Source organism: Stegastes partitus, unplaced genomic scaffold, assembly GCF_000690725.1.
Source record: "Stegastes partitus isolate 25-593 unplaced genomic scaffold, Stegastes_partitus-1.0.2 Scaffold1556, whole genome shotgun sequence".
NCBI lineage: Eukaryota > Metazoa > Chordata > Actinopteri > Pomacentridae > Stegastes > Stegastes partitus.
In genome coordinates, this window is record NW_007579287.1 from 51,894 (window position 1) to 74,435 (window position 22,542).

Below are 22,542 nucleotides of genomic sequence, written 5' to 3' on the forward strand. Positions count from 1 at the left end.
GAGCCGATAATGATACTACGAGTTGCACCACACACAAAAAAGAGCTCCTGCTTACAGTGACATCGGTGGATTCTGCAGAGTAAAGAAAACTCTGGTTCTCAAAAAGGATGTTGCAGCTGCCTTTTACTGATTTTTAGTTTTTGTTCAGATAGCCAAATACAATCAAACTATAAGTGTAATTGGGTGCATTGACTCTCTAAGATCTCATGAACAGTTCCTAAAATTTGATGGGGAAATGAGATTTAAACCTTGTTCCATTTTTTTGTAACGCTTCATGGAGGTGTCAGGGAGGATGACGAGGGTTGTTTTGTCGTCGGGCCTCTTCTCAGCTGTGCATGTAGGTCCTGCAGGGCGAGTCGGAGTGGAAGTCGTACTTGCTCAGGCTGGGAGGGTAGTAGGTGGTGGTGAACATGTGGCTGGAGGGCAGCGGGGAGGGGAAGTGGTTGCACGTCTCGTCGTTAACGTGGAGATTGTTCTTGTTTAGCGTCTAGAGAAATGTTTAGAGAAAGGTTATTACAGATTAACTGACAAAGAAAAAAAACAGCTATCATTCTAGATGAAGTAGCCCACCTTGAACTCCATGGGGATGTACTTCTCATTCTTTGGCGTGGCGTTGCCCTGCTTGTTGTAGGTGAGGTGGTTGGGCGTGCTGGGGTGGATGACCGCGGACTCGGCTGACGGTCGGTTCAGGTGGTGGCAGTACGTCCAGCCCAGTGCGGACAGGAGGGCCGCGGCGAAGAAACTGGCTGAGCCCACTGCTACCAGCTGGAACAAGGTGAAGGCTAAAAGCAGAGGGGTGGGAAGAGACGAAGAGAGACACGGGGACTTTGAAAACCAGCGTTTGGGTGATAACTAGATAAACATTTGCAGTGAGGAGATGAAGGATGGTTCATAATGCTGAGGACGCAGGTGAAGTGGAAGCTTGAGGTGTGATGAGGCAGATTTGGTATCAGGTTTTAGAGGCTCCTACAGGCCACTAGAAGAGTACATGAAACATCTAACAGTACAGCTAAACCTGGGTTAAATGGCATTAATCCTCTGATCATTAAAACCTGCTGTTGGGTTTGACTAGCATGTTGGGTTTTTAAATATGACACTGTCCTTTGTCAGAGCCAGAACCTATAAATATAAAAACAATTATCACATTTTTTACTTTAACCCTGAACTAATCATCCCTCAGGAAAATCAAAATCAACCTAAAATTCTGAGATTTCATCAAAATCCCGTTGTTCTACAGGCATCATGTAACGTTTTGTTAAATCTAAACCATTTTTCTTAACCTGCTTGTGTGAAAAACTAAAACAATCTGGCAAAAATTAACTAACTTGGGCTGAACTGCAGGCAAGGTTCACACATAGAAGATAGCAGACAATTATTAAAAAAAAATAAAATAAAAGATTTAAGTGGTAGATTTTCTATAAGTTTATAAAAGTACTGGTAAAACTTGTGGAACAATGCTGATTCCATTTTTTTCTTTTGAAGAATGAATGATCAAATGAATTCCACTTTATTTTTTTCTACATTTTATGACCAAAAAATCATTTCTTTCTACTTCAAGCTGTAGTGATTCTATAGGAGGTGCAAGACTTTATATTCCAGTGAAGAAAGAAATGTGACAGGAGCCAAACATGTCCATAAACTGCTCAGGATTCACAGGGTTAACACATTATGCAGGCCTTTGTAAATCAAAACTACAGTAGCAACACCTCCACTGTTAATCCAGCTGATATGACTGAAACATCAGAGTTACTGATTGGACACACTGAAGCAGAAAACAGCAAACACGAGCAGGCTGTCAGGCTGAATAATGAAGTAATAATGAAAAGGCAATTTAGAACAGAAGGTTTTGTCTCTGGGGAGCCTGAATGTGCTCTGCAAAATGCATTGACAATCAGCCGGTAACCTTATGCAATGTGTTATGTGCAAGGGCAAGATTTGTTATAAGGCAAGAGGAAAGGAGCATGGGATCACCAAAGCAATAAGGTTTAACCTCTAGGGACCATAAATATTCACAATGAGTTTCACAGCAATCCTGCCATGTAGTTATATGTTATATATATATAGAGATGTCATGTTGACCTGAATGAAGGTCCATGAAAAGATCCTCTGGAGAGCATGAATGCTCGTTCTAGTGGGCTGTTTGAAATATAGAGTGTTTAACCTGGATGTAACGGAGACCAGAAGTTGGAAAAAGGGGATTGTAAACTGCACAGTTGTGACTCGATAATCCGACTCTTAACGATCCAAAACCGTGCTATACGACAGGAAAAATGAACGGAACCCATGAAAAACAGCCTTAACATATCGACAGTCTTGGATTCCGACTCCGACATGACATTATATGTCACAAATCAGGATAACAGCGTATTATCTGACTGAACAATCCCACAGATTGGCTACGTTCAGACTGCAGGACTTAATGCTCAATTCGGATATTTTTGTGAAATCCGTTTTTTTTTGCGAGTTTGTTCACGTTTCCAGTTAAATGCGACTTGTGTATGATCTGCTGTGTGAACTTCATACGACCCAAAAGTGTCCCGCATGCGCAGAAGAGGACATGACGATGTCACACACAGCGAGCGAGTGTTTGTGGAAGTAAACATGGATGGCAACGGTGGAGTGTATCTGCCATTCCCCCACTGCCACCGATGGCGGAAACAGAACTGTGACCGCTAACTAAACTGGCATCAGCATTCCAGCCACTTCCACACCGTTGGAGCACTTCCCCAGGGTGGAAGTGGCCGTTCAAGCATCAAGCCCTCCTCGTATCTCGACCTCCATCTTGACAATCCGACATAAAAGAAGGTTTTACATCTATTGTCGGATTATCGAGTCACGACTGTACTTCTAGCTCTGTTGTATGATTCCTAAAATAAATAAACACGATCAACTAGTTGGACAAACATTTAGAACACCAATCCATATATGCTTGTTTTCACTCGTCTGCTCATCCAATCAGGAGTTAGAAAGGCGACTGGGATCTGCCTGTGCTATTATTCCATTGGCTAAAAAGGTATTTTTCTAAACTCTTGATTGGGTGAGCATGACACACGTCTGGGCTGCCCAAATCTACCCCATTAACGGCAGCATTAATGAGCGCACTGATGTGTTTAATGACTATTTACAGCTGTGGAGACCCCGAGTGTGGACAGTCATAGTGGATGGTCACGACGAGCCCCGTTCTGACAGTTTAACTGTCAGGTAGCGCCGTGGGAAAAGGCTTCGACCTCTAGATACGAGTGACATCATTTTAGTGCGCATCAGGAGAAGAACGCAGATGATAACTTTGGAAGCTTGCGACAATAACAAGGTGTGTTTGGAGACTAATTAAATGGAGGAGATTTGGTTTGGAGGTGATATGAGAACTGTTGGGAGCTGAAGAATACAAAAGATGCGTGTGTGAGCTGGGAACAGAGTATAATTATTTGGGGAGAGCAAATGAAAAGACATCACTTGTTTTCACTCACTTCCGCAGCTCTGGTCCTCCTGTCCGGGTAAAATGACTGGAGACAGAAATGAAAGAGGAAGAGAGAAAGAGAGGGACAAGAAAGAAAAACACATCAATGTAGGGAAGAAAAATCACCACAGCTCCGGAAGATCAAACAACAAAAATGACAAGACCGGTTAATTTCTCTCGGAGGCTTCCGTGTTCTCGAGGTAGGCACGCTGCTGACATCTCCATTAAATCATCTCTTTAATTTCTACAGATGCAGAGCGAGCGAGTCAGCGTTTTATTGCGTCTGATTAAACCTTTGTGTGAATCTAACTGGATTTTTCCGGCTCGTATCGGCAACTGTAATTACAAACTACATGGAGGAAACTTGTGCTCACCTGGCACCTCATGAGGCTGACATGGCCTGGACTGGGTGATGTTGCCCTGGCAGAGGCTGGCGTCGGTCTCCGCGTCGTCGCCACAGCGACGGGTGCGATGCTGCAGACCCTCCTCGTCACAATCCCCCCAGTCCGTCCATTCACCCCAACCTGCTGATGGAGGAATTGGAAAAGCTTGAGTAAACAAGAGTGGAAAAGGTTGATAACACTGATCTGTATTCAGTCTTTTTTGGATTTTAAATCTGTTCCTGGGTGTTTCTTTTTATAATAATAATAACAACAATAATAAATTTTATTTTAATGCACTTTTCATCCAACAAAATCTCAAAGTCCTACATTAAAGATTTGAAAGGATAAAAACAAAACAAACAGGTAAAATAAAGAAAATAAAAATTTCCACAGATTTTTTTTTTTATGTCTGTGAATAGATGCAGCATCAGCATTTACTTCCTAACCTTTGATCTGATCAAATAGCAAAGAGGAAAAAAATATATAAATAAAATAAAAATACAGTGAAAAAATATATTAAAAATATTTTAAAAAGAAAAAAAATCACAAATAAATAACAAAAATAACAATAACAATAACAAAATAAAATAATAAAAATTAAAAGAAAAAAAAAACTACCCTGGTAATATAACCCAAAATGTGAACGCAGGTTTTAAGAGGTTAAATTAAAAAAAAAAAAAAAAAAAGTATTCATTTTAATTGGTTTGTGCATCCAGACCAAATCCAAATCTTCTGCTTATTAGGAGAAGGCTACAGTGGGTTGCTCTTTAAACTTTCAAAATCAAAAGTAGTTAATTTTCCATGTTAGCTGCTGCTATAAGGCAGCAAATACTTTCTGCTATTATGAGACACTGTGAAACTAAGTGCCATCGACAAAATCTTTTCATCTCCTGAGTGACTCAAGAAACTGCATAGCAGGTTACAAAATGTTGGCCACAGTGTAATGGTGATCATCAGTCAGCAGCTCGGCCTCCTTGTGTGCCTGCTGGAGCTATTTGTTCGCTGAACAAAAGTGTAAAATAGATGAGGAGTTGATTACACCAAATTCGCCTGCCATGTCTCTGCACTTATTTTAAAAGACCAAAAGGAAAAACGGTGTCCAAAAGTTGCCTCCGTTTTTTGTTCAGCTCAATCAATTTAAGGTCATTTTGTTAGCGATTTTTTTTTGTGCTAATTTTCTGACTTCCAGCCAGTGAATGCTGGGTTAGGCTGCAACCACCACATTATTTGAATTCTCAGAGCCAATATTGATTCGTTACTTGCTGTGCGTGGGAGATTTCCCATCAGTGTCCATGCAAGCGCCATTATTTAATCAAGAGAGACAGAGTGAATCTACATAGAGGACCAATTATGATAAATGACAAAAACTCTGCAGAGCACTTTCCAACAGAATTACAAAGTGCTTAACACATGCAATGAATAGAAACAAAGATAACCTGTTTTCAAAATCATTAAAAACGATTTTAATGAGATATTGTTTTTTAAAAAGATAAAGGGCCAGGGTTTACAAAGAGGTGCAAATATGCAAATGAACACGCCATTTCACAAACGTCTGCTAAAGGCCTATTGGTGATGATAATTCAGCAGGATTCATCCGATGAAATGTTAAAAAGATGAAAAAGAGAACATCAGGAAAGATGGCGTTTAGAAATACAGGACACACATTTTGGCATTTTGATAACATTGGGTTTGAAACGATGACTACACTTTTAATATTTTAATATATTGACTTTCATCCACATCAGACAGTCCTGATTACACATTTCCCTGTCTAAAACAGGCTCGCATGCAGTGAGATGCCACTTTGCATTGTATATTTTAGTATTACATGAAACTGAGAGTCACCAGCATATTTGAATATGAAGTCTGCAGATAATAACATCCACATAAAACAGATGGTGAACCAGCTCAGCCACATGTTTGTTTTATATATAAAAAGCAGCCTTATGTATGTTTTCATACCTTCACAGGTGTGTGTGTTACAAAGAGCCTCTTCAGTGTGCAGGCCGATGCAGATGTCTCCTCCGTTGGCGGGTGGTGGGCTGCTGCACGTCCGAGTCCGCTGGTAATGCCCGCCCCCACAGCTGGATGAGCACTGGGACCAGGAAGACCAGCACGACCAGGCTCCGCTCACTGCAATGCACACACACATAGTAAGCTTCGTTCATGCATTCTGTGCTTGCATCTCCGTGACAGTCAGAAGCTCCCAGCTACCTGGGCAGGGTTGGATGTTGCAGTCTTGATATTCCACCGGTGATCCCACACAGGCGCTGGGGTTGGTCCTGCCCTCTGCCGTCGAGCAGCTACGCTTCCGGGTTCGGAAGCCTCTGGAACACTGCTGGGAGCAGCTGGACCACGTTTCCCAGGATCCCCAGCGGGCGCCTTGGGGCTGGGACTGAGTTCGGCCACTTGTCTTCACTAAGTCTTCAACCAGAGCTGGAAATAGATGGAAAACACAACTTATCTTAGCATTTGTTGGACTCCAAAAGCTAACATTGCAATGAATTTTTAAGACGCCTTTACATGATGAGGAATACACAAGAGAAGTGAAACCATTTCAGCTGAAGTATTAAAGTGTAACGATCCCAACATCTGACGCAACCTGCTGAGTGAGTGGAATTCTTAGAAACTCCAAATGCTCTTTGAGTTCAAATACAAGCTACAGAATTGTATCTTTTTATTACCAAACTCAGCAGGCAGCCTGTTATGAAACATTAATTAGTGAGGTGCAATGTGGGACATGTTGAGAAACGAACCAGATTTCCTTGAACACTCGCGCACACACATAGACACCCACAATCACAAAGTATTTACATATGAATCAGGAGCACTTCCTGAGGCTTTTAAATGAGGCCAGCAGAAACATCTAATTCAGATTTTCTTTTATGTAGATGAGAACCTGAGAGCAGTCACACAACTTAAGCTGAACAATAAAAAATTACATTTTCACCCTGTCAGCTTTACTTTTTTTTTTCCATCTCCAAACTGTCAAGATTTCAAATTCAGAATCCCATTTCCATTTTTCAGTGACACAATCCAGAGTCCATGATGAGAGCCTGAATGTCTCTGAGGGATGGAGGAAGTGGACATCTGCTTCCCCACAGCAGTTCAATGATGTTTAATCAATCCGTTGAGTGATGTCCACAGACCCAGCTGTGTTTATTGTGGCAGACTGGGAGCTACGCCACCAACATCACTGTTTAAAGCCCACACTGATACAGTTCTGCTCAGTTTTATGCAGTACACGCTCTACAGAGTTGCCAAGTTAAGCAACGCCACAAAAATGACACTTTCAAGCCTACAAACATCCTCCCCTGTGGTTAAAGTGGTATCTCGATACACCTGCATTCCAGCAGGTAATCACCACACCACCTGCGTTTCCACGGTTACAATCAAGGACACCTGCTGGCAACTGACAAACAGAGAAAATGTGGCTACAATTGTGATTCTGCTGGCAGCGCCGCAGACTGACAAGCGTAAGAGTGGTTAAGTGGAGGTTTCCATTATTGGCTTCCAGTTACTCACAGTCGGTCTGGCAGGCTCCCGACCCGTCGTTGGGGCAGAAGCGGGTCTCCACCTTCTTCTTGCCCAGCTGGAGCTGCTGGGGGTCATGCAGCAGCGCCCGGCAGGTGTACCTGAACCTCTGCTCCTGCCGAGACCCGTCTTGACTGACGTTCACTGGCATCCAGGCGGTCCAGGGGGTGTTGCGGCGGACCTCGGGGCAAGCTTCAAGATTACAGGCCTTGTACTCCTGGGAAACAGGACGGAGGAGATTTATCATCATCATCATCGCTGCTGACGAAAACTCATCATGTCACAGGCTGAAGCTGCTGCTGTGTGCTCTATCTCCCAAATTCATTATGAACAGCTTGCAGACTGCTGCCTGAATACATCCGGCCAAACAACACAAATATTACAGTTTCTCTGGAGGGGCTTATTTTGCAACTAATTACTGCATTTAATGGGACTGTTTCTGGTTGCAATGAAGAGCCGAACCCTTTCCATTTCAGAGATTCCCTTCACTGCAGACACTAAAGCTCCCTGCAGCAGAACTTCTGACTCATTGGACCAGAAGTTTTCAAAAGAGGGAGGCCAACACTTGAGGGTTCAGCACAAACTTCTATGCGCATTACACCAGTTGGGAGACAACGAGTACAATAAGAACTTCAGAGCAAATATGCAAGCTGAATCATTTCCTTACAATTCAATGAGCAGTTTCATGCTCCTAAAGGGATTAATCTTTCATTTCTGTAATCCAATCATTTGTCCTCTAGCAGGTGAAGACTTACGTCATTATTATTCCAAATAAAACCTGTTAATAATTTCTTCTCTGCAGAGAAAAATTAAGAAATGTTACTGTTTTAATTAATCACATTTACACTTATTAAGCTCAAAAAGATAGTTAACATTTAGGCATATACTGTAGCTGTATAGTTTGAATTTTGTGCTGACAGCAGTGAACTAGTTAATGAAAATAGACACGTAGCCTAGACCACATTTGCCGTTTTAAATAAATAATCTGGATTAGCCTTTTTTTGTTTGTTTTGCTACTATATTGTGTATAAAGTGTCTGCCTTTATTAGGCTTACAAACACTACAAGCACTGCAGTACCGTCGCACATCCGGGACAGCTGTTTCCATTCTCACAGGTTCTGGTCCTGGAGTGGACCCCGCCTCCACATTCAGCACTGCAGTGAGCCCACGGGCCCCACGCTGTCCACGACACCGGCAGGGGACATGGCTTTTTCTCATTGCACAGCCTGGAAAGACACAGAACTGTCATACCTCTCTCAAACTGAGTAATACTTAAAGTCCAGTAACATTTCTACCTCCTGGTGCAAACTCGCTCCCCCCTCACCTCTCTTCTCGACCCTGGCCGACGCAGATCCGACCGCCATGCCGAGGCGCGGGGTTGTTGCAGGACCGCTGCCTCACTTCGAACCCGATGCCGCAACTGCTGCTGCACTGACCCCATGAAGACCAGGGCGTCCAGCCGCCGTTTCTGAGGAACAAATGTTGAGATGCAGATCATAGATTTGTATGCATCACCTTGAATGGTAGCAGCTAGCTTGAATAGCTAGCAACAAATCTATAATATGAGTCTGATGATTGGAGTCTGATGTCTGAATGAACAATAGAACTTTCCTCGGTGTCTCTCCAACTTCTCCACTGTTTATTCGTCGATAATGTAATCTTTAGGTCTCATTGTGTAGAGACAAACCCTTCAAATGCAATCATGTTGTGACTTTTTAATCAGTCATTCTCTCCTTTAATGAGGTCTTTTGTAATAATATAACAGTTGTATTGATAAAACATTTTAAGATTTATTAGCCCAGTGTTTCATTCTTATGAAATATTGAATATCAGCAGCTTAGGCTAATTGATCTCCGAGCAAAGTTGATTACTTCTTGTTGTTTCCACAATACATGCTCGGCCAAAGCAATTATTCAGTCTGGTGTGGTTGATTTTCAAGCATTAGAATCGGGATAGTTAACGTCTGCATAAAAGGAACTGTACCTGGAACAGTTTGCCACCTGGATGGTCGGGCCTTTGCATGCCACCCCTCCACATCTGGCTACCGGTCCGTTGCATGAGCGGGACCGGCACACACAGCTGCTGATGGAGCCCTCGCCGTCATCGTGGTTGCAAGGTTGCCACGGTGCCCACGGACCAAAACCACCATCCTGCGTCAGGTTCCTCACCTCCAGAGAGGATTTGAGAGGATCAAACACGCATGAATTTGTCACATTTGTCTACATGCACCAATAGTAGGTTAAAATCTACAATCAGTACTTATTAACAAACAAAGAACTTCTCATTAAATTTCTATCAAAAGCCAAAATATTCTACAGTAAAGATCAATACACCAGATAATCTGTGTGCCTTACTGGGCATTCTGTGATGTTTTGGGTCCACTGGTTCATGTTGGAGCTCTCCTCGATGGTGGTGCAGCGCTTCTGTTTGTGATCCCAGCCACAGTAAGGGTCCCGAGCCTCCATGCAATAACTAACATGAGTTCAGACAAACAGTTTGTGGCAGTTGCAGAATTATCAAGTCTCTCTGTGACACAGTTTGGTTTGTTTAGAAGTCTGCCGTCAGCAGGATTGTCCACAAACTCTAAGAAGTGCTGTGTTTTTACTGTATCGTCTGTTGTGTTTCAAGTAGCTGCTAGAGGGGATAATACTTTATGTACTGTACGTCATACAAGACTTTGCAAGGTTGTCAACCTATTTTAGTCGTGCATTCATTGTCAACAAATTCATTAACAGCCTGCTTATGCAACGTCTGCTCCCAGTCTGAGCCGTGCTAAAATACAGACTGACAGTTCAAAAGTGGTCTCTTTACAAGGGAGAAGGACTGGGCTCTTAACATAATCATCTTTGTCAGCGTTTGTTGCGGCTTTTCAGACTTGGACACCCACACGGGTTTGTCTCTTTAATGGCACTGAGTTCATAAATCAGTTTAAGTATTTTTAAGTTGAGTTAGTGAACTTGCACAATCACCACCGGCACCAGAGAGCCCACAATCTGAGCAGGCACACAGATTTAAAGTGCCTTTCCTCTTTTACTGAATGAAAGACTACAGCTTTTATTGGCTTAATACTAATAATCCAAGTTCCTAATTTTGTATTTTTTAAAATATCAATTATATAAGACTAACTGGATCATACCGTTCGGTTGGATAGCTGGAGCAGCGCTCTAATGGGATTTTCACCAGTCTGTCATCAAGCCCCACGAACAATGATCTGTCATTGTGGAGGATTTGCAGACTCTTGATTGGTCCCAGCTTCCCCTCAGGAAGGATCCTGAGCTCTTCCAGGTAGCAGCCGTGAAGGCTTTTATTTGTGGTGGAGAGAGCCTTCAGGATGGTGCCGTATTCTGGTTACACAAAAAGAACAATAGAAAAGCTCTGGGGTGAAAAAAATCAGGTGTATAGCATAGTTGGTGATAAATTAGGAAGGGAAGTATCAGTATTTAGAAGTAGCGAATCCAAACTCAGTACGATTTTGCTCACCGGTGCCGATGTACATGACGTGATAGAGAGTGTCTCGGCCCTGCACGATGTCCACCACCAGCTTGGAGAATCGCAGGTTGTCCTGGGTGAGCAGGGGGTTGATGGTGACCGGCTGGACCACATCGTTCATGAGGAAGAGTCGCTGGGCGTCCTGGAGGCTGCGCTCTGTCAGGTTTCCTCCAGGCCCGCCCTCCTCCAAAGTGCCACACTGAGTAGCCAAGAAGAAGGCAAAGTTGAGCAGAGTTTACAGGTTTCTTTTCATCTTCAGAACAATCTAACATATAATATTACTGATGAATATGTCTTCAATCTGGGAGCATAACTTATAGAAACTTCAAAAACAGTCTGGTTTTCTGCTTGAAGTCAAAATTTCTGCCATGACTGAGACCAATATGAGTTGCAAAAGAATAAATATAAATATGAAATCAAGCACAAAAGCACTACTGCATATGAAAATACAGAGATTATATAATCTGAAATGTCACGACAATGTCCCTGCAGCTCGAATTGGAAAGCGTTTTGTATACGTGTTGGGAAACTTGCCAAGCGCTCATTGTGGGAGGCATATTTGATGCAGCTGGGGTAGAAATCTGTGTGTGCTGTGCTGTATTTATATATCGCTGCTTGTCACAGAGGGATAAAATAGATGTCAAGCTTTTTAAAAGTCCTATACAAGCCTTTAGAGGGAAAAGGCTGGGAAATTGTGGAGGGGCAAAGCTGTCTGTTTAGCATTCTCACACCTATTAACACCGAAGAAAAACAGCTGCGTGGGTCCACTTTGGAACATTTTTTATTTTTCAATGTGTGAGATACCTGAAAATTGGGTATGGGGTTTGGGGTGGAGAGCCAAGCGGTGCGAGGGTTCTCCTGGTAGCGGAAGGGTCCATTGAAGGCCTGGGTGATGGAGCTCAGATTGAAGGCACAGACTGCAGAAGCTGATATGCTGTTCCTGCAGGAGGGGAGGATGTTGCTATGGTCAGATTTCAGGTATTTGATGTGAAAGAAAGAAATGAAGAAGTTTAGATTTTCTCAACAGAGAATCACTGAGCTTTGTAGGAGAGCCAGGTAAGCTGTTCAGCCGACTATTATCCAATATACTGTCGAGGAAAGCACATTTCCCTAAACGTCAAACTTATATTAGTAAAATAACAGCTACTAGGCGGGTCAGTTAAAACACCTGCATGAACTGAACCCCCATGTGGAGGCTTTTCTTTGCAGTCTTCAGCCTAAAAGAACAATGCTGCTGAGCTGTGAAGGCATTTTGAAATATTGGGCAGGAATGCAAGTCACCTGAAGCCAACAACACCACTTTTCATAATGACAGTTTTAGTCACAAACACTTTGATTAAAAAGTGTCAGAGCTGCACTGTCTTGGTAAATTAGCCACAACAGAAACCTAATATGAATATCCAAAAGCGTGGGAGACCGAGGGACGATGACGAGCTCGACTTTGACATTTAAAAACCAGTGAAATTCTTCTTTAACAGTCACTCACACATTGGTGGTAAAGATGCCGTAAATCAGGTCTTGCTCCGGTAGGTAGAAGGTGCTCTGCAGCTCGTTGTAGTAAAAGGGGATCTCTCCTGAGCGTGAGCAGTTGAGGCGGGCCTTCATGAAGGTGGTCCAGGTGTCTTCCAGGAGAAAACGTCCGCCCATGTCGTTCTTACAGACCCGAGCCACCCGAGAGAACACCATCTTCCCGCAGTCGTTCTCAACCGCGGTTTCTCTCAGGAAGAAGTAGGCGAATCGACCGATCTCGTAAACGGACACAAAATGAGGCTCTGAAGGAGAAGAGAGAAGATAAAATATCACATCCATAAGCAGAGAAACAGGTCAGAGATACGGGTCGATACAAGGTCAGTGAAAAGGACAAATCACCGTTGAGCCATTTGGAGTTGTACTGGGCGGTGCGCAGGGGCGGCATGTTCCCCAGGCTCCTGTAGATGACTGGGTCACGTCCGGAGAAATCAATCACCGTGGCAGCATACAGCTCGCCCTTTTCCGTCACCATAGCCGTGGAGTTGTGGCGCGGGTCGTAGGGACAGCGGGCGACGCCGTTCACCGTGTCCAACACCTGACTGGTGTTAGAAACCTGACAGAAACAACGAAAAGGTTGCAAAATGATGTCTTTTCTCTTAGTTTGTGGGTTGCTTTTGACCTCTTACTCACCTTATTTCAAAACTTTTAATTAATGCATCCAAACTGAGTGATGCAATCTTGAGCAAACACCATTTTCCAAATGCACAAAACCACCAAAACTATTTATTATTATCATATTTGCCAAAAACGTCCTCCATTTTAGTACAGAAACGATAAGTCTGTTAATCAACGCTATCTGGTGACTTGTTCATTTGACCAAAAGCGTATTAGATTTTTTAAAATAATTGGAAAATAAATTGATCATGAAATTAATCATTAGCGGCAGCCCTTTTTATTTGCTTGACATGCTGTGATGACTGAAATGTAAATATATCTAACGAGACTTTTCAGTTGTTTCAGTCAGTTATAATCGCTCAAACCTGATTGAACCGATAACGTGGATTGTCACATGTCAGGATGAGCTGTTGTACCAACCTGCCTGGTAATGCAGACGGGGGTGAAAGCGTTGGTGCCGCACGTGAACAGGGTCCTCCCACTTATCAGCAAAACTCGGATGTAGTTTTGACATTCGTCCTAAAAGACACCAGAAGTCAGTTCATGAGATACCATGAAAATGTCAACAGCTGTTTTGCTAGTTATAAAAAAAAAAACACAAAACATTTGTGATATACAACACAAGTTATATTTCACCCTAATTTTGTATAATATGATAAAGCATCCACCTCAGATTTGCCTTTGCTCTGACATGAACGTCTCGTGTCTTCATCAGGTGCCCATTCTGTTGCCTGAGGGAATAAAGGAGGAATTTTAAAATGTTATATCATGGATGGAATTTACATAATTATACTTAGCTTCATGTGTATATTAAAAACACACATGGAACAGGCAAACACATCACTTCGGCTTACTCTCTGGTCATTAAACCCCTAAAAACCTTTGTCTGTGAATCAATATGACACATTAAGAAGTTTTTTTTTCCATAAAAAGAATCCATCCCTGCCTTAAAATGACTTAGATGTAACTCTGCACTGTTGCTTCCTCTAGATTGTGCTTTTTTTTTTATGAATCCCCCACCTCCATCGTCAACCATCCCTCGAATTTACAACTGTGATTGTAAAACTACTCCATGCTACACAGCAGAGAGTTGCAAAATTAGAGTAATTTAGCCAAACGTGTTGGAAATGGAAATGAATTCTGAAGAAGAAGAAGAAGAATGGCACAGAAACCATCAAGGATTGGTTCTTAAGGTTTGTTCCTGATGAAACCCAAGAAGTCTGAATCTGTGTTATTGACACAGTTACTGGCACATCAGCCACAGTGTTGACTGCTCATTTTGCTGATCATATGTCTTCTAGCATATAAAAAACTTAATATGGACGTGTAAACATGGTTGATTTCAGATATAAATTATTAGTTAAACAGCTTTACAGGTGCAGGTAGATGAATTTTGTGACTTTGGGACATAACCAGTGAAGTTGTTTCCCCATTGCCATCCGTTTCTCTACAGTCCTTTCATTTACACACTTTAAGATGATCAGAAAAGCACAATTTGATCCATAATTTACAACCAGGCAGCATCATGACTGAGCTCGTTACTAAAATACATTCGCTTCCAATACTTAAAATGAAGAAACCGGTTTAGATTTCAGATCTGTAGCTAACGGTGCCACAATCTTGAGCTTGATTTGACACAACTAAAGACTTTCGACTATAAACCGATGCAGAAAAGGCTCAAATTCCTAATTTAATGTTCATAAAAATCCACCAAAATGCAGGAAATTAATGTTTTGATGCTCAAATTTCTTAACACACCAGCTTACTGTTAGTATTAAATCAGCTGCTACAAGTAGAAGTCCACCCAGAGACCTTCATCTCTCAGTTTTAAAGAAAGTCAGATTTAAATGTTCTCACTTTGTTTAGGCTCCACATTTACAGCAAGTTACATGAATTTGACCCGGTTGGTTTTTGTGGATCCTTCTGACGAACTGTGTCCAAAAACGAGAGTGGTACCATGTACTCTGGGCAAAAGCACTCTCTTTTTGGTTCTTAAAGACTTAAAAGTGAAGAAAGCTCTTTAAAGAGAGGTGAGATGCCTTCAAGATGCAAAAAGAGAAGTCATTACTGTGACCTGGATAACTGAGAATCTAAAAAAGATCTGAATGAAAGATGTAAAATAGTTTTTATCTCATCTTTACCATCAGAAGACACCTTACCTGTATGAGGGAGGCGTTGCTCAAACTCAGTCTAAAGAGGAAGTTTCTGGAAAAGAGATGTTTTATGTTAGAGGTAAAACAACGGACTGCAGACAATAGTCGTCCACTGCAAGCAAATGTGAGCCCCTAGTTAAGCAGATTATATACTTTCCCTTTAAACACTAGTTTAGTGCTGCTGAATTCTAAGCGTTTTCTGCTCCACATGCAGTTATTTGTCACCTTGCTCCTACAACGAGCTGGTTTCTGCTCAGGTCCATGGCGAGCTGCGAGAAATCTTTCACCCCTGGATGGGAGAACTCAGACACCCAAGACCTCAGCGCTGCATGGAGAAAGAACCAGATGAGGGGGGGAAAAAAAGGCAAAATAAGAAGGAAGGATATGGAAGAAGAGTGCAGAGGTAGTTGGAAGAAGAAGGAACATGAGGGAGACGTGTTATGCAGCGTTTGTCTGGGAATCATTCTCTACCAAATGGTACCTGGCTCGCTGTCCAAGCTAAGCCCTCGGTGTTTTAACTGATGTGTCACATTTCTCCCCAATTACTCAGCTGACCGCCTGATCCCTGTCTGACAGCTTCACGACCTCCCTTTAACCTCTGGCACCTGACACCAGAATGGAGGCTCGGTTCAAGGCTTCAACATGAAGCTAAAGTCTAGACTTAGTTTCTAAATTGTGGGAGAGAAGAGAACTTGGCTCACCCCCATGACCCAGGGAAGTATGGCCAAAATCTAAGTGTTGATAAAGCGCATATTGCTCAAACTTCCACCATACATGGACGCTCCCATTCACACACATGCTGCAGTGCACCGGCCCGCCCATCAGCAGCGACTTGGGGTTCGGGGTTGAGAAGTTTTCAGCGTCAGAACTCTGGAAATTTAATCGCAAAGCTGCCATCAGCGGAGGAGCCACTCTGCTGTCTGAGCAACAATTGTTGGCGAGTGTTGAGGTGTAATTCATTAATTTGTCTCTCAGTCTCCAACAACGTGTCACACTGCACAAGCTGAAGATGATCAGTTGGGTTTTTGTCCGAGCTTTTCTCGCTAGTTTTAAGAGTTTGAGGTCAAATCGAGTGTTTTCCAGTAAAGAAAATAAGATTAATGTTACAAATATGCCTAAGAAATTAAATTGGCAAAGCTGGCAATACCATATAACATTATTTATTATATAAATTCCCCTGACTAATTTAAATATTAGGGTTTAGGAGCGTGCAATATTTTTAACCAAGTTAACTGACCCTACAAAATTAAACATGGAAAACCCGTTAAATCCGTTCGAGCAAGCAGTTGGAGGACTTTGAGTGCACCAACCGCAGCTTGGCGATATTTAAAAAGGAATGTGATGACAGTGGGTTGGTTGTCTATCCTCGCCTCACCCTCTCCTTCCAAGAGTGTAGGAGGAACTAGGTTGGCCAGTAAAAATGCAAAACGTCCTTTCTGGCATCGGCGTTTGGTTTATCCAGTGTAGAAACACAACTGTGGAGGAGGGCCCGATGCCCACATTGATATCAAAAGGCTCATTTTAATGTCATGAAAACCAACAATTCAGGTATAATATTCCATTTCTGCCAATAGATTACCATGCATCTCACATGCTGGGCATTTAATAAGCAAGAAATGTGTTTGTTACTCATAAAGTCATGAATCTTGAGGATAATAATGTAGAATTTGAAGCGTTTTCTTTTTGTACCAGGTATCTGATTCTTTGGTGGTGTGTCAAGCTGAAAACATCTGAAACTAGAAACTGAACTGAGGGAGTTTCTTTGAATAAATGTAGATGGTTAAAAATCATCAACAATTTTATTAGGAGTAGATTTTTATATATGCAAAGGCAATTATAAAATGAATAAGAGGAGACAAAAACAGCCTATTGTTCTTAATTTCACTCATTTATCTTAGCTTGTGGCTGCATGCTTTATTCGATGTAATTCTCTGTACTTTTATTTGCATAGATTTAATAGTACTGTTGAATATTTCATTTTTTACCATTTTTAAATGCTGCCGTATAAATTACGTTGATTATTGTGATGGATTCTACTACGCGGTCTTGATTAAAAGCCTCTACTCACGCAGACACAATGACAGCGAACCTAAAGTGAACAATAACTAAAGTTACTTTTGGCAGTTTGAACAAGCCACGTACGAAAAAAAAGTGCAACAAATTAATCCCTCCCACAGCGTTTTTAGAGCAAATTACTGCTGCCGCCTCACTAAAATGAATGCTTGTTGCTCTCACTTGATAGCCAGCTTGTGGGACAAATCTATCCAAAACAATAACAGCACGGTTTGCCAGGCGAACACTTTGAGCTGAATTTAAACTGACATCCAGTCAAAATAATACCATCAAAGGCCCTTTCACAGTTGTTAGACAGCTAAAGGAGAACATTTAATGAGCTATGCTGCAGACACAACACCAAAACATTTATTAATTTCATATAAATCCCAGTGTACCGCAGAACTGTCACGCATAGTTCCACAGCGTTGACACTTATAAGTTCCAGCGTGTCCCATTGCGAGCTTCGACGACAGAAAATCTCTATTAATGCAGATAAATGTCACCTGAGAGGCGTCTATTATCTTACATTAAAACACAATGCGTCGGATTCTTAATTAATCTCACGAAAACCGTGACACGACCGTTTAGAAATGTTATGAGCAACGACTGTGTCAAGATGCTTATTACAAACAAAGCTGAACCATCATTCTTGTCTGGTCTCAGTCTGAACAGCTCTGAACAAGGGCAACAATACAGCATGAATACAAACCATCACTTGAGCAACTGTGATTTTCAGAGAGCTATTGAATCCAAATTGCTTTTGTGCACTTGCCTGTGTACATAATGACCTGTGGCAAAGCACGGCCCGCGCACGCGCTCGCATTCAAAACGTTAATCCTGCAGCTGGGAAGGAACGAAACGACTTTGCGGCGGCAGCCTTGCTCCAGATTCCTCGGCCTTTGACCTCATCAGTTAACGACGAGGAATTAGAAATTGAGATCCTGATTTATGCAAACAAAGTCCGTCAAAATACAATAACAGATGGAGAGAGAGATTAATTTTTCAGCCGCTAGAACACAATAACAAGCTTCAAACAGCCCAGGAGTCCAGTCACACACTTCGCTACAGGAAATGTGCAAATATCACAAGTGCACTGAGGGCCTGTTGTCTCCTTCATCTTATATTTCATGCAACACTTTGTCTTTTATATTCTGTTCATTGCTTGTCACCAGCTTGCACTTGCATTTTTGCAAACATCTGGTGCACTACATTAGATACAGCCAAACCTAGAAGGAAATATTACGCGATTAATGGCTGCACAACTTTAGGATGAGCTGTTTCTCATCAGTTCATCATGATTATATGTAGATAATATATAACATGTTGCTATTCCTGCCTTTTAATGTAACCAAACTCAACAGTAAGTCATGTGCTATGTTTGGAAAAGGACGACATGTTAAAAATCAGTTCATTCTGTATTTCTTTATTTTGATAAATGTGTCTTTCAACATGTGTACTGACATACATGAGCAGTCGGGAGGCAAATTCTACAAGAAAAAAGGCCCTATGCAGATAAAAAAGCAAACAAAAATCAATAAACAACCCTTCGTTTTTAATATAGATAGTGGTTTGGTCGATTTCATAGTAAAGGAGAATGAAAAATGACCACGCTGCAAACGATCCGAGATGTTTTGACGAGCATAGACAAAGTATGCTTCAGTACTGAGTGGCTCATTTTTCCCAAACTGTCTTTAATATAAATGTGTAATTAATCATCTGGTCCCAAACAGACTCAAACTTCCCAGATGACCCTTTTAAGTTTTACTTCATTCGTTTTAAAGTTATCTTGAAGTCTTTGAGCCATTCGGGAGCAAAGGTGACTTCGGCTTTAACTGTATTTGTACAGGTATTTAACAAACATCATCATTCCCTTTATACGTCTACAGTCAGGTCATTCATGTCTGTAACATCAGCAGAAGAAAGCCGAGATCACAACTAAAGAAGTTCGATAAAACTGTGATATAAGTACTTGACTGCAGTGCTCGTGAATTTTTATGAGAGCTTCTTTTTGTGTGCAAACAAATCAATCACTGTTGCTGCAGCACATAACTAATTTATCTTAGAATATGGACAGCAAAGCCCAGCAACAGGGCTCATTTTTTTTTTCTGAATGCTGACTGAGAGATTGCAGAAGTTAGCGGAACAGAAGCTCAACCAGATAAAAACAGCAAGACTTCAACTGTCCATAACGCAATATTTCCTTGTCTGAAAATGCAGAGGAAATTTAATTTAGTTTGTCGTGCAGCTGCACAAATAATGCTCATATGGATTAACTTTACAAAAGGATCAGAGAGTTTTTATGATCCAAGCAAACCGTCTTCACACTCATTAGAGGGGAGACTCATTTGTAATCTACAAAATATCTGAATGGAACTCAGATTTAAATAAGTTCAGTTTTCAATGGCAAGGATTTTTTATTGTTTGCCTTTTGCACCAAATATCATCCTCATAAACATTCACTATATGACCTCTTTGTGTTTGTAATTATAAAGATTTAAAATATGTGAGCCTCGACAACATTCAGGGATCTTTACTGTCCACACTTCTCTACACAAGGATTAAAGGCTGATTTTGTTTAGCTGTTTGCAGTGCAGTGATGACTATAATATAAAAGGTTTTTAGCATTTATCAGTGTCCCTCCTTCTCTGTTGATGACGGATGGATGAAAGACACGAGTGTTGATGCACTCACCTTGGTAAGAGACAACAGGGTGTTCCTTTCTGCTGCAGTCTGCAGGTTTGATGGGAGGCTGCTGGGACAGACAAATAGATGAGCAGATGACCAACACAAGGCCACAGGGGGAGAGGGCCCACGCCCCCCACCCTGACGTAACCATAGCTACAACCACATCCAGTCTTCTATCAGGTCCTCGGGAATCACCTGTTGGAGCAGAGGAGATATTTGTCAATCGGAGCACAAACAGTACTGATTGAAAGATCAACAGGATTATAATCCTAACACTAAAGATATGTGTTGAAGAAATGCGAGCTTACAGTCGCACACCCTCCCTCGTCTCTGTCCCCGAGTCCATCCATCTAAATTAGTTTTGCCCCGCAGTCCCTACGCTGCCTCTGTCTGTCTGCTCTGGGTGTCCAGCCCCTCACTGTCAGCAGGACTCAGTCATGCCTAATTCACCTCAAAAGGCCAGAGCCGCCGATCTTTGTGATGCCGACTCTCGAGCCGAGGGTGCCATCAACAGAGCTCTTTCTGTCTGAGGAGGCCCATTCAAAGACGAGCCCGGGCCCTCAGCCAAACAGGGGGTGTGAACTTTGAACTGTGAGCCACATGAAGGGTTTTTGTGTCAGCCTTAAAATCCATTTATATACATCAAATCTGCACTAAGATGATGATCTGATGATGGCTTTAGGCGCGAGGGTCATTGCAAAAGCTCTTGTTTGTAGTTTACACAGATTACAGGGAAATAAGATGCAAATTGGAGCTGCTGTTTGGGGTTTAGTTGACCCATAACAGGAACAAAAAATCAACCTGGAAGCTGTTTTCTCAGCATAGTGAAATCTAACCTTGTACGTGTATTGTGTCATTAATCACCGATTAAATCCTGCTCTAATTCTCCCAGCAGGAGGAAGAGGATCAGAATACACATTTGGTCATGATGTTTAGGAACAAGCTGGGAAGAGCAGAGACAGCAATCCCTCAGTGATGCCAAATAACTTGGGTCAATGAAATAAAATACAGCTGACATTCTTTTCTCACCTCTGTGTGCTTGCTAACATATGGATGAAAAAGAGGACTGTGCCAACTTTACTGATTCAGAATTACACATTTTACAGCTGAACATTCCCAAATTCCTGCCTTCTCTCAGCATCAGCACACAAAACAAAGCTGTAGACAAATTTTAAAGCCATTTTCATATTTTCAAACCTTAGCGAGAAGATCTGGGAAAACAGAAAGTAGAACTCGAGTACACAATTTAGAGTTTTGCAGACTTAAGCAGTGTAAACAACAATACAATTTCAATCATTCACATTTTAAACATGAATGGACATTGAAGCTGTGAATGAGTCAGTTAGAAAGAGATGAAATCGGCTTTTGAAATGTCAACTTTATATTTAAGCCCAAACAGCAATCTCCAGCCCTGAACTGCCATAAAATGCAGTTCCTCAACTGGCCACTTGAGGGTGCTATAAAAAGTAATTCAATCCCCATAGACCCTCATGTTAAAATGCTCGACTTTGAAGGATAAATAAACATTTTCACTGCCTGGTACAAAAACCATTGTGGTCCCAGTAGCTAATTTCTTTGTTCATGCCAACAGCACAGGGGTTTGATTGTTATACAAGTCACTAGTTTCAATTGTTTTGAGGCTTAAAGTTATGCATAACAGGTGGGTGCCATCATAGGACAGTCCAGAGACATTTGCATGGCCCGCCTCAGCTCCACTCATACTCCGTTTCGTTGCCAGTTTTTGGATTAGCTGACATTAAGCACAGTCAGGCACTGCCAAGATGATGCCAGCCAGAGGGACCACACTGAGCTCCGAAACTACCGCGCAGAAAAAACTATGGCTGACGTCATGGGGGGTTTGTCTGTCTATATATACAGACAGCTGAACTGGCAATTTCGATGACATACTTATGCAATGAAAACAATTAAGGAAGAGCAGTTGTGCTGTCACCAGAGTTCTGTAGAGAAAACTGTAAGTGGCACTAGTTCATACTTTTGATTATAAGTTTGTGAGATCTGAGCGACAAACTGGTTTAAACGTTCCTCAGAAGTGCCACAGTCGAGCAGATTTGTTATTCTTTCACAGCAGCTTCTTTAATTCCAACCCTCTTTTCCTTTAACCCTTAAACCAGTTTCACTGTGGCTGCTGTGTGCTGTGGAGAATGGAAGCAGTAAATAACTGTCCGTCTACTGCTCACCAGGAGGACCGAATGTGTGCAGAGGCAGTGGTTTTTCAACCTGCTGGGTCTTACATTGCTGCCTAATGAAGCGACAGGAACAGAGCCTCCACCGCTGGCCTTGCTATTGTTACGGGGCCATGCTCCTCTCACCGTGCAAAGGCCGGCCAGTGAGAGGCCTAATGTTCGGGGATTTGTCTATTCAGTACAATGACGGGGCGCAACAGCAGACGTCAGTTGGATTCTTCAGGGGCACAAGGAAATGTACAAACTCTGGCAAAGACAAAGACTGCTTATGCATCGTCTGAGGGCTACATCACAAAACAGGCTTTTACATATCTGCCACCTATGTCTGGTTAAGTTTTGTCGAGTAAAACTCTTTAGACATACAGTATGCCCAACCATCCACCCTCAACTTCCTCTTAAAGGGTTTTACTGCTCTTCAGCCACAGCATGGAACTTTC

The 22,542-nt window shown here is 42.1% G+C and overlaps 1 protein-coding gene across 1 annotated transcript; it reads right to left on the minus strand.

Annotated features, from left to right (window-relative positions):
• Positions 1-229: 229 nt before the first annotated feature.
• LOC103371265 (semaphorin-5B-like) lies at positions 230-20,052 on the minus strand. The gene is made up of 21 exons (XM_008300523.1): positions 19,908-20,052; positions 15,387-15,486; positions 15,168-15,213; positions 13,677-13,739; positions 13,429-13,527; positions 12,733-12,946; positions 12,350-12,635; positions 11,668-11,803; positions 10,855-11,062; positions 10,511-10,718; positions 9,729-9,846; positions 9,358-9,542; positions 8,699-8,842; positions 8,453-8,600; positions 7,366-7,591; positions 6,055-6,276; positions 5,803-5,973; positions 3,832-3,981; positions 3,468-3,503; positions 571-782; positions 230-487 (listed from the first exon to the last, which is right to left on the minus strand). Exons 1-21 carry the CDS (start codon positions 20,050-20,052, stop codon positions 326-328), a joined length of 3,279 nt encoding a protein of 1,092 aa, XP_008298745.1. The 3' UTR covers positions 230-325.
• Positions 20,053-22,542: the final 2,490 nt, after the last annotated feature.

Bases quoted from the DNA above. Each gene is read 5' to 3' on its own strand.
- LOC103371265 (XM_008300523.1), bottom strand. From the start codon at position 20,052: ATGGTTACGTCAGGGTGGGGGGCGTGGGCCCTCTCCCCCTGTGGCCTT. The intron at 15,214-15,386 runs GTGACAAATAAC...TCTCTTTTCCAG, and splicing joins CAGCTCGTTGTAGGAGCAAG to AAACTTCCTCTTTAGACTGA. The intron at 9,847-10,510 runs GTATGATCCAGT...AACTCATGTTAG, and splicing joins TCCAGCTATCCAACCGAACG to TTATTGCATGGAGGCTCGGG.